At 46.5% G+C, this 15,348-nt stretch overlaps 2 protein-coding genes across 10 annotated transcripts in view; one reads left to right on the top strand and one right to left on the bottom strand.

The window, feature by feature from the left end:
- Nucleotides 1-1,468, bottom strand: part of LOC117359371 (telomeric repeat-binding factor 2-like) — a 110,487-nt gene extending 109,019 nt beyond the window's left edge. The window contains exons 1-2 of one of the 8 annotated variants that reach the window (XM_033942016.1): nt 1,085-1,468; nt 904-999 (exon numbers count right to left, since the gene is read on the bottom strand). In XM_033942016.1, the coding sequence (XP_033797907.1) occupies nt 904-999; nt 1,085-1,355 (367 nt within the window). In that variant the 5' untranslated portion in view covers nt 1,356-1,468. The remainder of the gene's footprint in view (nt 1-903; nt 1,000-1,084) is intronic. The other 7 variants (XM_033942017.1, XM_033942011.1, XM_033942009.1 and 4 more) reach the window with 7 other exon arrangements.
- An 8,278-nt stretch (nt 1,469-9,746) lies between these two features.
- Nucleotides 9,747-15,348, top strand: part of LOC117359487 (cytochrome b5) — a 113,750-nt gene continuing 108,148 nt past the window's right edge. Inside the window, exon 1 of one of the 2 annotated variants that reach the window (XM_033942364.1) lies at nt 9,747-9,969. In XM_033942364.1, coding sequence (XP_033798255.1) covers nt 9,889-9,969 — 81 coding nt within the window. In that variant the 5' untranslated portion in view covers nt 9,747-9,888. Of the gene's footprint in view, nt 10,051-15,348 lie in introns of both variants that reach the window. The other variant, XM_033942363.1, reaches the window with a different exon arrangement.

The raw sequence follows: 15,348 nt of genomic DNA, 5'->3' as shown, positions 1-15,348 counted from the left end.
GTTTGTGCTGAAATTACTCTTCCTGTTCCCGAACCCAGGAGACAGTGGTTGAGAATGAACTTTTAACAACAGAGGCGACAATTCCGTTATAATCAACTGAATTATAAGTTACTTTCTCCTTGTTCTCTTAAGATTCTGTGGCTGGTATCATGAAGAAAGCATGACGGCTGAAACGTGAGTAGTAGTAAAGAAGGAGAGAGGTGTTGGACCAGGAGCATATTTTCAAGCAGATTAAGCATATATCACCACCAGAATGGACTCTCGATTCTTAAGCAAAAGGAGAAAGCAAATTGTTGCAGTTGTCCAGGTTGGGTGTAGGACAATTCATCACAGCCGGTTCAACATGATGAACTGGTTTCAATGAATTATCAAATTTCCCTCCTCCCTGTTCATAAGAACATAAGCAATGCCTCCGCTGGGTCAGACCTGAGGTCCATCATGCCCAGCAGTCCGCTCTCACGGCGGTCCAACAGGTCCAGGACCTGTTCAGTAATCCTCTCTCTATACCCCTCTCCAGCAGGAGATTGTCCAATCCTTTCTTAAAGCCCAGTACCGTACTCTGCCCTATTATGCCCTCTGGAAGCGCATTCCAGGTGTCCACCACACGTTGGGTAAAGAAGAACTTCCTGGCATTCGTTTTGAATCTGTCCCCTTTCAACTTTTCCGAATGACCTCTTGTTCTTTTATTTTTTGAAAGTTTGAAGAATCTGTCCCTCTCTACTCTCTCTATGCCCTTCATGATCTTGTAAGTTTCTATCATATCTCCTCTTCTCCAGAGAATAGAGACCCAATTTCTCCTGTGGGGTGGCAGACAGGGAGCCTGGGCCCTAGGGGGAGAAGCTGCCGCTGTGTTGCCATGCCCACCTTCTACTGTGGAAGCGCTGCCAAGGCCCATTTTCCTACCTAGGTTGTCTCCAGCTTCGATTCGGGACAGACACTGCAAGATGCGCAGCTGCTTCGCGCTCTTCCGCTCCTCCTTCAACGGCCGCGCGATGAGAACTGCGAAGAGACAACGCACAAAGGCCTGGTTAGCGCTCGCGCCCCGACCCTGGCGCCCCTCGCGCCCGTCGCCCCTCGCGCTCACCTCCCACCAGGTCTCGCATCTGCTCGAAGTCCCGGTAGCGGCCGCCGCCGAAGGCCCTCATGGCCGCCTGAAAGCAGAAGTCCAGAATCCACGAGTTCACGCCCGCCTCCAGCGCCTCCTGCCCGCACTCCCAACTCGAGCCCGCCATCTTGCCCAAGTGACGTCCGCCGGAAATGACGCCGCGCGTCTGCGACCGCACAAAGGAAATGAGGTCGTTTCTGAAACGTTGTCTCCCATGGTTACTTTGCCAAAGCATTACCGTCCCTACCATACAACAAAGTACTGTTTAAGCGAAAGAAAATCCTCAGGTGTAGCCACACTCTTCCACCCAAACACCATAGGCTGGAAAACCTTCGCAGGGCAGGTGGGAGCAAGAAAATAGTCAGGGATATACCATAATGTGGAAAAAGAGCCAGGTCGACGATGGGCCACTGCTTCAGGCTGCTCACATTCACAAATTAGAAGGCACGAGTGCGGTGCTTCAACAGCATTTCAACCAGTCAGGTGATACTTCACGTGACTGGACGAATGGATGTCAATCAGAACAGCCAGGAAGGGAAAATGTCACATACAATCAGCTGATGAAATCAGTTGGCAAAATAAAGCCAGTCAATATTACTATTTAAAGATCCAAAACTGCTCTCTTCATTGAAGCTGAAGTCTTCTGTTGCCTCCCTGCGGATGAGTTGAAATCTGGTCCAAGAACAAGCATTGTACCATAGGGGCATAGATTACTCCTCTCTTCAGTGCATATCTCTGCTCATTTAAGCGCAATCTTAATGAGCGCAAAGTTTGTCCCACATATACAAACTTTCAGGGACATATAATGCAGTAGATGACATGATAAGACTCACAAGAGATATGGAACTTCAACCAATAAAGTTTCCCATCCCTTGGATTCATAAACTCACTGCAGCTTGTCATAATATCACAGTTCATACATTTGCCGCACAGGCCATGCCAACTCATGGTCATCTGATCCCTGGTATAAGAATGAGGCATAGCCGGGCTCAACAGTGATTTGTATTTTGTTTGATTGTTTCTCACCATTCCTCTTTTTTTTTTTTTTTTTGCTAATGTGATTTACACCATCTATCTGGGCAGCAGATGGGCAGTGTTTGAGGCAGAGGATTGTGTCTGATGTGATAACAGCGGTTAAGGGGCTAGAGGAATTGCCGTACAGCGAAAGATTAGAGAAACTGGGCCTCTTCTCCCTCGAACAGAGGAGATTGAGAGGGGACATGATCAAAACATTCAAGGTACTGAAGGGGATAGACTTAATAGATAAGGACAGGTTGTTCACCCTCTCCAAGGTAGGGAGAACGAGAGGGCACTTTCTAAAATTGAAAGGGGATAGATTCCGTACGAACGTAAGGAAGTTCTTCACCCAGAGAGTGGTAGAAAACTGGAATGCTCTTCCAGAGTCTGTCATAGGGGAAAACACCCTGCTAAACCAGAGCGTACACAGGTAGGGCTAGTCTCAGTTAGGGCTGTCACGTGAGCGGACTGCTGGGCACGATGGACCACAGGTCTGACCCAGCAGCGGCAATTCTTATGTTCTTAACTGTCAAATTCATAGTGCGCAGAAGAAAGGCCTTGAAATCTACTTCTATATTCTGCCATAAAAAACTTGATGTTTATTAAGTCGCTAGGACTTGAATTTGAGTCTATGGCACCTAACAGAGAGGCACTTGGTATCTGTTTCCTAAAGAGAAATAACAGAGACCTCTAGTGATTCTACCAGGATAGGATAGGGTGACCTTTGATTTTTAATACTCACAACTTCTGCAATGGCTGCTCTATCTGTGATTGACAGTGATAGCAGAGACACTTCTTGGAATAGCATTGTAAACCAAGCTTCCCCTGCCCTACCCTTACTGCAAGGAGATTAGGGTCTCTGGCTTTGCACAACCTTATAACTGCAGTGAGATAAGGAGCAGAGTAACAGAGCTTAAACAGCTGCTGAATCTGAACAAGGAAAAAGCTATAAAATGAGGAGACAGTTCTCCAATACAATCCTGATAACAGATAGTGTAAGAAGATCAAACCTAGATAAGAGTCCCAGGAAGGGGATAATTTAAAAAAAAAGAAAGACATCCAAAAAGTGGTATAAAAGGGCAAATGGACATTTTTTTTCCCCAAGCCCTCCTTTGAATTTGCTATTATTGAAACCTATTTTATTTTTTTTTAATCTGTTTATTGTGTAACAGATGATAATGAGGAATTTAGGAAACGTCTGAAAACACACCTGTTCCTAAAGTATCTAGACAACTGATCCTCTCTTCTCCAGTGGCGTACCAAGGGGGGAGGGGCGGGAGGGGCGGTCCGCCCCGGGTGCCAGCCCTGAGGGGGTGCTCCCGGCCTTGCTGTTCAGTCCCCACCACCACCACCGAAGGACCGCTCGCCCCACTGACCTTCCTGCACCACCTGTGAAGCAGCCCGCAGCAGGATCGCGACGTCAGTGATCCCTGAGCTGCTTGGGCGCTGCTTCCTGCGCTGCGGTCCCGCCCCTCCTCTGACGTCAGAGGAGGGGCGGGACAGCGGCACAGGAAGCAGCGCCTAAGCAGCACAGGGATCGCTGACGTCGCGATCCTGCTGCGGCTGCTTCATAGGTGGTGCAGGAAGGTCAGTGGGGCGAGCAGTCCTTCGGGGGTGGTGGGGGGGGCTGAACGGCAAGGCCGGGAGCATAGGTAGTGCTGCTTCATAGGTGGTGCAGGGAGGCCAGGGGGGCGAGCGGTCCTTCGGGGTGGGGCGAGCGGGCAGGCAGGCAGGCTTTCAAGGGGGAGGGGAGTGACAGGCAGGCAGGCAGGCCTTCAAGGCGGGACAGGCCTTCAAGGGGGGGGGACAGGCAGGCCTTCAAGGGGGGAGGCAGGCCTTCAAGGGGGGGGACAGGCCTTCGGGGGGGTGTGTGCAGACCTTCAAGGGGGAGGGACAGGCCTACAAGGGGGGGACAGGCCTACAAGGGGGTAGGACAGGCCTTCAAGGGGGGTGCAGGCCTTCAGGGGGGTGCAGGCCTTCAGGGGGGTGCAGACCTTCAAGGGGATGCAGGCCTTCAAGGGGGGGAACAGGCCTTCGGGGGGGGGGTGCAGACCTTCAAGGGGGGGGACAGGCCTTCAAGGGGGGGACAGGCCTACAAGGGGTGGGACAGGCCTTCAAGGGGTGTGCAGGCCTTCGGGGGGTGCAGACCTTCAAGGGGGGGAACAGGCCTTCAGGGGGGTGCAGGCCTTCGGGGGGGGGGTGCAGACCTTCAAGGGGGGTGACAGGCCTTCAAGGGGGGGACAGGCCTACAAGGGGTGGGACAGGCCTTCAAGGGGTGTGCAGGCCTTCGGGGGGGTGCAGACCTTCAAGGGGGGGAACAGGCCTTCAGGGGGGTGCAGGCCTACGGGGGGGTGTAGGCCTTCGGGGGGGGGTGCAGACCTTCAAGGGGGGGATCAGGCCTTCAAGGGGGGGACAGGAAGGCAGGCCTACAAGGGGGGGGACAGGCCTACAAGGGGGAGACAGGCCTACAAGGGGGTGGGACAGGCCTTCAAGGGGGGGGGACAGGCTTTCGGGGGGGTTCAGACCTTCAAGGGGGGGACAGGCCTACAAGGGGGTGGGACAGGCCTTCAAAGGGGGGGGGACAGGCTTTCGGGGGGGTTCAGACCTTCAAGGGGGGGACAGGCAGGCAGGCCTTCAAGGGGGGGGGACAGGCCTACAAGTGGGGGACAGGCCTTCAAGGGGGGGACAGGCCTTCAAGGGGGGTGCAGGCCTTCAAGGGGGGCAGGCCTTTGGGGGGACCCTGGTTTAGAAGTACACGGAGGGAAGGGGGTGTTCAAAGAGACGTGCATATGCCAAACTTTGGGGGAGGAGGAAGAAATAATGGGTCTGAAAATAGAGGAGAGGGAGAGAGATGATGGACCATGGGATTTAGGGAGGGAAGGAACAGAAAGGGAGAGAAATTGGACACAAGGGATGGTGTGGAGGAGGGATAGAGATACTGGATAGGAGGGTAATTGGGAAAAGAAAGGGAGAGATGGTGGACTCTGGGGTGGTGGGGAAGGAGGGAGAGATGCCGGATGAAAGGGTAATTAAGAAAAGGTGGATCTGTAGAGGGAGATGAAAAAAAGGAAAGATACCAGACTTCCTGGGGAGGGAAGGGAAATGGAAAAGGAGGACAGAGTTGGCAGATGGATGGTTAGCATGAAGAAAGAAGGAGACCCTGGCAAGCAAGTTATCAGAAGAAAACCAGAGCCTTGGACCAACAAGATTTGAAATATAACCAGACAACAAAAGGTAGAAAAATTAATTTTATTTTCTGTTTTGTGATTATAATATGTCAGATTTGAAATGTGTATCCTGCCAGAGCTGGTGTTGGACTGCAAACGTGAGCTAGGATTTAACAGAGAGAGGAAAAGTCCTTTTTGTTTCTTTATTTTATTTACACCACAGCACCAGTGTGGTTAGGAGAAGCCAAAGGGGGTGAAAAAGCTATAAAACCCACCAGGAGTTTTCAAAAAAATCACCCAACTGGGCAGGAAAATCGAATTGAAAAACCAATTCAATAGTCTGAATCGAATCAAAATTTTTTTTCCTGAATCTGGCAGCATTAGTTTGCGCTACTGTCTTAGACTTTAGGACCTGGGATTGGGGAGAGATGGCATCCTCAGTACTTTATAATGCAAGTGAAACGAGGATTTGGTCAGACTTTTGAAGGGTCTGCAGAAAAAAAATATTGTATAGGCTGGGGACATGAGACAGCAGGAAATGGGAACTTTTCTTCCTTCTATTTTTGTGAATGGAAAGGCTGAGGATGTCAGAGAGTTCAGTTAAAATATGTGCTTTATAAGAAAATATAATAATGTGTTTTATAAAGTTTATAGCATAGCTGGCCTACCCAGTGAGGTGTTCCTAGTGGTAGTGGTGGCAGCGTGTCAATGTGTTGAGAGGAAGAGGTGGTCTGGGAAATTCTGCTGAGCAAACTCCTGGCCCATTTCCACCCCCCAGTTAGTCCACTCCACTCAACTGGTTCACACACTGAGTGGGTCTTTGGGTGTTGTTTTGGGATCTCTTCCAGTGGTTTATCAGTATCTCCTTCTGGTCCAAGGAAGGAAACTTTGTTATCCTTAGCATTGACCTACAGAATATGTTTGTAACAGCGCTGCTTGTGTGGCATTAGGCTATGTAGTGATCGAAAGAAAAAAAAGACCTTTGCACATTTTTGCACTATATGGTGGGTGTATGAGGAGATTCACATTTCCTGCACAGCTAAGTCCATGTGAAGTTACCTTGTGCTGCATTTGACATCTAGCAAGGTCTCTGTTTGAAAGGAAAGATCTAAACTTAAAAATTAAGTGGCCAGAAGTTATGGTAAAAGCAGATAGTGTAGCTGGTTTTAAGAAAGATTTGGACAAATTCCTGGAGGAAAAGTCCATAATCTGTTATTAAGACATGGGGGAAGTGTCTGCTTGCCCTGGATCGGTAGCATGGAATGTTGCTACTCTTTGGGTTTTGACCAGGTATTAGTGTCCTGGATTGGCTACCATGAGAATGGGCTACTGGGCATGATGGACCATTGGTCTGACCCAGTTAGGCTATTCTTATGTTATGTTCTCATCTGTAGAGGCCTTTGTTTTCACTTCTTATTTTAATGTATTTTTTTTCTGGGAACTTATCAGAGTTTTTTATAATGGGAACAAAAATGGAAGAGAATTAATGTGTGTGGAATGGGGGAGTAACTAATTTCTTCAGCTAAATAATTAAATCCACTTCAAACAGACATAGGAGAACTCACGCACCATTCACACACCCTCCAACCAAAAACGTCAAAAGAAAAAAACTGTTCGACAACCTCCTAGCCATTCGAGCTGCAACACTCGACCCCCAACTCTACAACCAATTGATATCAACCACAGACTGCAAAACCTTCAAAAATAAATAAAAACCCTTCTATTCAAAAAACACATAAAACCGAACTAACACAATCAGAACTGTCCCAAGCATCACCTGCAACTACTCCATATGTACTTCTGATGTCATGACAATTCAGACATAATTTATGTTATGTTATGTTTGGAATATAAGAAAATTTTCACTGCCTGTTTCTATTCTGACCATTTATTCCGTTTCATGGTCATTACAAAAAATATTTTTTTACATGGGGGGGTGTCAAAAAATGATGGGCCCTGGGTGCCACATACCCTAGGTACGCCACTGCTCTTCTCTCTCCCCTCTATAGCGATTAACTTGTTCTACTGATCATTCTCTCCTCAGAAATGGATTTCCTGTCCTATTAACCCTCTTTCTTCCTCCCCTCTTAAAGTCAATCAATTTGTACCTTTGCTTAATCTTTGTAAACCGCATAGAACTTCATGGTATTGCGGTATATAAGCTGTTATTATTATTATTATTACTACTACTACTACTTACCATTTATATAGCGCTGAAAGGCGTACACACCGCTGTACATTTTGACATTTATAGACGGTCCCCGCTTGGAAGAGCATACAATCTAACTTGGACAGACAGATATGACATATAGGGTTGAGGGTGCAGAACCCAAGGTGAGAGGAGTTAGGAGTTGAAAGCCCTCTCAAAGAGGTGGGTTTTTAACTGGGCCTTGAACACTACCACAGGGATTCGAGCAACTTGTTCCAAGCATACGATGCAGCAAGGTAGAAGGGATGGAGTCTGGAGTTGGCAGTTGAAGAGAAGGGCACAGATAGGAGGGAATTACCTAGAGAATTACATGGTGGCTGTTACCTGCTACTAGCTGCGGGTAACCCAGCGAAATGGTGGGAAAAAAAAGTGGTCACCGCAGGTACAGGGACAAGGCCATTCACTACCCCGTAGAAGCAGTGAATGGCCTTGCCTCCACAATTAAGGGAGGGAAAGCATACACATGTCACTGATCGTGCGGTCCAGCAACCCCTTCCCTCCTTCCTAATGATCGCCGCTGCGGTCCATCTGGGCATCTCCCTCCCTTCCGCTTACCTTCGTGCCAATTTTTAATTTTCTTTCTACAAGGAGCCGGAGCCTTGAAGTCGCGTGTGGCTGCTGGAAAGTTCTCCTCTGATGTGACCGGAAACAGGACGTTGTGTCAGAGAAGCTTCCGGCAAACACATGCGACTTCAAGGAAAGCAAAGATACAAATGGAAGAAAAACTAGCAGACATGGTAAAACAGGGAGACAAGACATTTTTTAGATATATCAGTGATAGGAAGAAGTGTACAAGTGGCATTGTGAGACTCAAGACTGAAGGGGAGGAATATGTAGAAGCTGATAAAGAAAAGGCAGAATTGCTTAACAAATATTTATGTTCTGTGTTCACGGGTGAAGCACCAGGAGTGGGACCGCAGAAGACAAATGCAAATAGGGATGGAGTGGTAGAATCTGATCGATTTTCAGAAATTAAAGGTAGAGAAAGTGATGAGGCCAGATGGTGTACATCTGAGGATGCTGAAGGAATTTAAGGAAGTTCTGGTGGCTCTGCTGACTGACCTTTTCAATGCTTCTCTACAGTCGGGAGTGGTACTGGAGGACTGGAGAAGGGTGGATGTGGCCCCTCCACACAAAGGTGGAAGGAAGAAGTGGGGAATTACAGGCCAGTAAATGAATGGAATCACTTTTAAAACAGAGAATGGTGAAGTTTCTGGAATCCGGTGGATTACAGGACCAGAGGCAACATGGATTCACCAGACGTAGACAAATATGATCAATTTGTTTGACTGGATGATCATAGAATTGGATAGAGGGAGTGCATAGATGTGGTGTATTTAGATTTTAGCAAAGGCTTTGACAGTGTTCCAGACAGACATCTAATAAATAAACCAAGTACCCTCAGGATAGGACTCAACTTGATGGGCTGGGTCAAGAACTGGTTGAGTGGAAGATGACAGAGGGTAGTGATCAATAGAGATCGCTCTGAGGAAAGGGACATTACCAGTGGTGGGCCTCAAGGTTCTGTTGTTGGGCCTGTTCTTTTTAATATTTTTATGTGATATTGCTGAAGGGCTGTCAGGTAAGATTGTGGATGATACCAAAATCTGCAATACAGTAGACACCCTGGACTGGGTAAATAACATGAAGAAAGACCTAGCGAAGCATGAAGAATGGTCTGAAATTTGGCAGCAAAAATTGAATGCTAAGGAATGCAAGGTCATGCATTTGGGCCACAAAAACCCAAAGGAATGGTACATTTTAGGAGGTGAAGAACTTATGTGCATGATAGAAGAGCGGAACTTAGGTGTGATTGTATGTGATGATCTTAAGGTGGCCAAACAGGTTGAAAAGGTGACAGCGAAAGCTAGAAGATTGCTAGGTCGCATAGGGAGAGGTATGGCCAGTAGGAAAAAGGAGGTATTGATGCCCCCGTATATGACTCTGGTGAGACCTCAGTTAGAATATCGTGTACAATTCTGGAGGCCACACCTTCAAAAAGATATAAAAAGGATGGAGTTGGTCCAGAGGAAGGCTACTAAAATGGTCTTTGTGGGGACAGATTTCTATCTGTATACTTTGGAAGAAACTTTAGTCTGCAAGTATGAAGAATAGGGGTATGATAGGAGAGCATTATTATTTGAAGCTTTTTTGCTTTCTTTGGGTCTTGTGAGGCAGCCATGTAGAAGATTGTATTTCAACTGTATCATTTCCTGAACCTGTGCAATGATGGTGCTATGTGGATTCAAGATCTCTCGAGAGAAGCGGGAAAGCGAGGGATGGGGGAGGAGCAGAGCGTGCCTCTTGGCGGTTGGAAGGCGGGAGCTGCAGTCGGCCAGCCTCGCGCCCCATTGGCTGTTTGCTAGGGGTTTCAGGAGGGCTGCGGCGCGATGGTGCGCGAGAGCAGCGATGGCCCCTCGGACGGAGCGCGCGCTCTGGACCCGCAGGTCACCTATCACAGGCTGGAGGAGGTGAGGAAGCGCAACACTGCGGCCGAGACGTGGCTGGTGCTTCACGGGCGCGTCTACGACGTCACCCGTTTCGTGCAGGAGGTGAGTGGCTCCTCCCCCTCCCCGAAGTAGGTCCTAGGACCGACGCTCCGTTCTCCGGTCCTGAGAACCGCGCAAAGGGAACGGGTAAGGGTGAGGTGCCTGCAATTCACTCTGGGGACGCTAGGGGGCCGGATCTGGATGGAAGCAAAAAGGTGGAACATACAGAGGAAAGCAAACAAAGCCAAAGACTATTCTGGCTATATAATAAGGAAAACTAACAATATAAATATCTATAGGAATTTTGCTCTGGAACGCGTTGGATAGCGTAGCTGGATTTAAGAAAGGTTTAGACAAGTTCCTGGAGGAAAAGTCCATAGTCTGTTATTGAGAAGAGGGGGGGAAGCCACTGCTTGCATGGAATGTTGCTTCTCCTTGGGTTTTGGCCAGGTACTAGGGACCAAATAATTGCGGTGGTTGCTATACCAAATTATAAATAAACTTAGAAGGGGATAGTGGGCTTGAGGGACCATTGGTCTGACCCAGTAAGGCTATTCTTATGTTCTAAACTCTAGACTTCTTGCTATTACAGTGTTCCCCTGGTCATTTGCAGTATTATCTGACCGGGACTTCCTATGTCAAAGCAGCTAACGAAGCCTGACTTTAGGGCAGGAAGAGGCGGTCGCAGGTGATTTCCTTCACTCACCGGCGCTCCAGCTGCCCTGTCCTGCCTCTCCAGCTACTCTCTCCTGCCTCCCCAGGTGAAAAACCATATTTGCGGTTTTTCAATATTTGTGGGCGTTCCTGGAACATCGGGAGAGTACTGTACTACTAATCACTTATATAGCACTGAAAGGCATTAGCAGCGCTGTACATTTTGACATTTATAAACAGGCCCTGCTCTGAAGAGCTTACAATATATCTTGAACAAGCAGACATGGCATAGTAACATAGTAGATGACGGCACATAAAGACCTGAATGGTCCATCCAGTCTACCCAACCTGATTCAATTTAAATTTTTTCTTCTTAGCTATTTCTGGGCAAGAATCCAAAGTTTTACCCGGTACTGTGCTTGGGTTCCAACTGCCGAAATCTCTATTAAGACTTACTCCAGCCCATCTACACCCTCCCAGCCATTGAAGCCCTCCTCAGCCCATCCTCCAACAAACGGCCATATACAGACACAGACCGTGCAAGTCTGCCCAGTACTGGCCTAAGTTCAATATTTAATATTTTCTGATTCATCCCACGCTTTTTTAAACTCCGTCACAGTTTTACTCTCCACCACCTCTCTCGGGAGCGCATTCCAGGCATCCACTACCCTCTCCGTAAAGTAGAATTTCCTAACATTACCCCTGAATCTACCACCCCTCAACCTCAAATTATGTTCTCTGGTTTTACCATTTTCCTTTCTCTGGAAAAGATTTTGTTCTACGTTAATACCCTTCAAGTATTTGAAAGTCTGAATCATATCTCCCCTGTCTCTCCTTTTCTCTAGGGTATACATATTCAGGGCTTCCAGTCTCTCCTCATATATCTTCTGGCGCAAGCCTCCTATCATTTTCATCGCCCTCCTCTGGACCGCCTCAAGTCTTCTTACGTCCTTCGCCAGATACAGTCTCCAAAACTGAACACAATACTCCAAGTGGGGCCTTGTACAATGGACCTGTACAGGAGCATCAACACCTTCTTCCTTCTACTGACTACACCACTCTTTATACAGCCCAGCATCCTTCTGGCAGCAGCCACTGCCTTGTCACACTGTTTTTTCGCCTTTAGATTTTCGGACACTATCACCTCAAGGTCCCTCTCCCCGTCCGTGCATATCAGCTTCTCTCCTCCCAGCATATACGGTTCCTTCCAATTATTAATCCCCAAATGCATTACTCTGCATTTCTTTACATTGAATTTTAGTTGCCAGGCATTAGACCATTTCTCTAACTTTTGCAGATCCTTTTTCATATTTTCCACTCCCTCTTCGGTGTCTACTCTGTTACAAATCTTGGTATCGTCTGCAAAAAGGCACACTTTTCCTTCTAACCCTTCAGCAATGTCACTCACAAACATATTGAACAGGATTGGCCCCAGCACCGATCCCTGAGGGACTCCACTACTCACCTTTCCTTCCTTCAAGCGACTTCCATTAACCACCACCCTCTGGCGTCTGTCCGACAGCCAGTTTCTGACCCAGTTCACCACTTTGGGTCCTAACTTCAGTCCTTCAAGTTTGTTCAACAGCCTCCTATGAGGAACTGTATCAACTTTAGGCCTTTAGGCTTTGCTGAAATCCAAGTAAATTACATCTAGCATATGTCCTCAATCCAGCTCTCTGGTCACCCAATCAAAAAATTTAATCAGGTTCGTTTGGCACGATTTACCTTTTGTAAAGCCATGTTGCCTCGGATCCTGTAACCCATTAGATTCAAGTTTCAAGTTTTATTAGGATTTTATATACCGCCTATCAAGGTTATCTAAGCGGTTCTACAATCAGGTACTCAAGCATTTTCCCTATCTGTCCCGGTGGGCTCACAATCTATCTAACGTACCTGGGGCTATGGAGGATTAAGTGACTTGCCCAGGGTCACAAGGAGCAGCGTGGGGTTTGAACCCACAACCCCAGGGTGCTGAGGCTGTAGCTTCAACCACTGCGCCACACACTCCTCCAAGGAAGTACACTATCCTTTCTTTCAGCAACACTTCCATTATTTTACCAACAACTGAAGTGAGGCTCACCGGCCTGTAGTTTCCTGCTTCAACCCAGTGACCACTTTTATGAATAGGGACCACAACCGCTCTCCTCCAATCCCCAGGAATCACTCCCGTCTCCAGAGATTTGTTGAACAAGTCTTTAATAGGACTCACCAGAACCTCTCTGAGCTCCCTTAGTATCCTGGGATGGATCCCGTCTGGTCCCATCACTTTGTCCACTTTCAGTTTTTCAAGTTGCTCATAAACACCCTCCTCCGTGAACGGCGCAGAATCTACTCCATTTTCTCGCTTTGCTAGACAATCTCGGTCCTTCTCCAGGATTTTCTTCTATGAACACAGAACAGAAGTATTTGTTTAGCACATTTGCTTTCTCCTCATCACTCTCCACATATTGGTTCCCAGCATCTTTTAGTCTAGCAATTCCATTTTTCATCTTACTCCTTTCACTAATATATCTGAAAAATTTTTGTCTCCCTTTTTTACATTTTTAGCCATTTGTTCTTCCGCCTGTGCTTTCGCCAGACATATCTCTCTCCTGGCTTCTTTCAGTTTCACCCTGTAGTCCTTTCTGCTCTCCTCTTCTTGGTTTTTTTTAATATTTCAAGAACGCCAACTCTTTCGCCTTTATTTTCTCAGCCACTAGGTTGGAGAACCATATCGGCTTCCTTTTTCTCTTGGTTTTATTGATTTTCTTCACATCAAGATCCGTAACCATTTTTATCGCTCCTTTCAGCTTAGACCACTGTCTTTCCACTTCTCTTATGTCCTCCCATCCTAACAGCTCTTTCTTCAAGTACTCTCCCATAGCATTAAAGTCCGTACGTTTGAAATATAGGACTTTAAGTATCGTGTGGCCGCTCTCCACTTTAGCCGATATATCAAACCAAACCGTTTGATGATCGCTACTTCCCAGGTGAGCACCCACTCGAACATTAGAGATACTCTCTCCATTTGTGAGGACCAGATCCAATATCGCTTTTTCCCTTGTGGGTTCTGTCACCATTTGTCTGAGCAGAGCCTCTTGAAAGGCATCCACAATCTTCCTACTTCTTTCCGATTCTGCAGACGGAACATTCCAGTCCGCATCCAGCAGGTTGAAATCTCCCAACAGCAGAACCTCCTCTTTCCTTCCAAACTTTTGGATATCCACATCCACAATCGGATCCTTATCAATTTGCTGCGATTGAGTTGGAGGTCTGTAGACTACACCCACGTAGATAGAAGTTCCATCTTCTCTTTTCAGAGCAATCCATATCGCTTCTTCCTCTCCCCAGGTCCCTTGCATTTCGGTCGTTTGGATATTGATCTTTACATAGAGAGCTACTCCTCCACCTTTTTGACCATCTCTGTCCTTCCTAAAAAGATTATATCCCGATATGTTTGCATCCCATCCATGTGATTCACTGAACCATGTCTCTGTGATAGCGACAATATCTAGATCTGCCTCTAACATCAGGGCTTGCAGATCATGAACTTTGTTGCTTAGACTGCGAGCATTTTTCAGCGATAATCTCCTTTTTCGTATGGATTTTTGTGTCGTTTCACTTTTCGTTGCAATACTAAGAAATGAGTTGCTGATATTGCTTATGTTGCAGCCTTTACTACTATCACATCTTTTCTTTTGCCGGGGGTGGTCTCTATAATTGTCCTTCATACATACACCACCCCCACCTTCTAGTTTAAATGCCTAGAAAAATATTGTCTAAATTTCTCTGCAAGGTTTCTTTTTCCTGCTGTAGTAATATGTAGCCCATCAGTGCAATATAGCTTCTTGTCCTTCCATGTATTTCCCCATCCTATGTACCTGAAGCCTTCTTGATGACACCAGGCTTTGAGCCATCTATTAAAGTCCTCTGTGTTTTTCACTCTTTGCTCTCCCTTTCCATATGCAGGCAGTATTACAGAAAAAGCTAAAGTCTTTACAAAAGCTTTCTGTGCTGCAAGTGTGGAGTTGATGGCCAGGTCATTTGTTCCCAGATGGATAACAACATCAGTGTTAAAATCCTTAGTTTCTTCCTTAATTAGAGGTGAGAGCCTAAGGTGAGAGGAGTTAGGAGTCAAAAACACTCTCAAAGAGGTGCTATTCTTGAACAGATTATACTAGGGAACTAGGCTCCCTAAAATCAGCCAGCTGATTATGGTATAAGCCTAGTTTGTAAGTTCCCCTGCTCTTCTCTCTCTTGCTGGTGGGCTAAGGTCAAGTTTATTTGATATGTACTTCCTGTTAATAGAAATCTAAATGGTTTTCAAAATGATATCACTGCAAAAGGGAGGACATGGATTAAAAAAAATAACCAAACAGAGAAAAAGGCAAGCAGCAATATGATATAGAAGGAAAAGGGATAGGCAGAGTACAATATTACAGAAACTTAAGGAAGAGATAGAAAGGAATATCAGGTGGAGATAACAATGCTCTCACTATATTACATTACATTACATTAGTGATTTCTATTCCGCCATTACCTTGCGGTTCAAGGCGGATTACATTCAAACTAAAAACAAGAATTACATTCAAAATTTGAAAGAATAGAATAAGCGATGATATAAAATTTTTAAGGTAAAAAAAAAAAAAAATTGAGTAAAGAGTTACCAACTAGAAGTAGAAGTCTTTAGGAGATAAGAATGGGGTGAATTATGTGGTTTTAGATAAC

This window comes from Geotrypetes seraphini, chromosome 4, assembly GCF_902459505.1.
Source record: "Geotrypetes seraphini chromosome 4, aGeoSer1.1, whole genome shotgun sequence".
NCBI lineage: Eukaryota > Metazoa > Chordata > Amphibia > Gymnophiona > Dermophiidae > Geotrypetes > Geotrypetes seraphini.
This window is presented reverse-complemented; position numbering and strand designations above follow the sequence as displayed.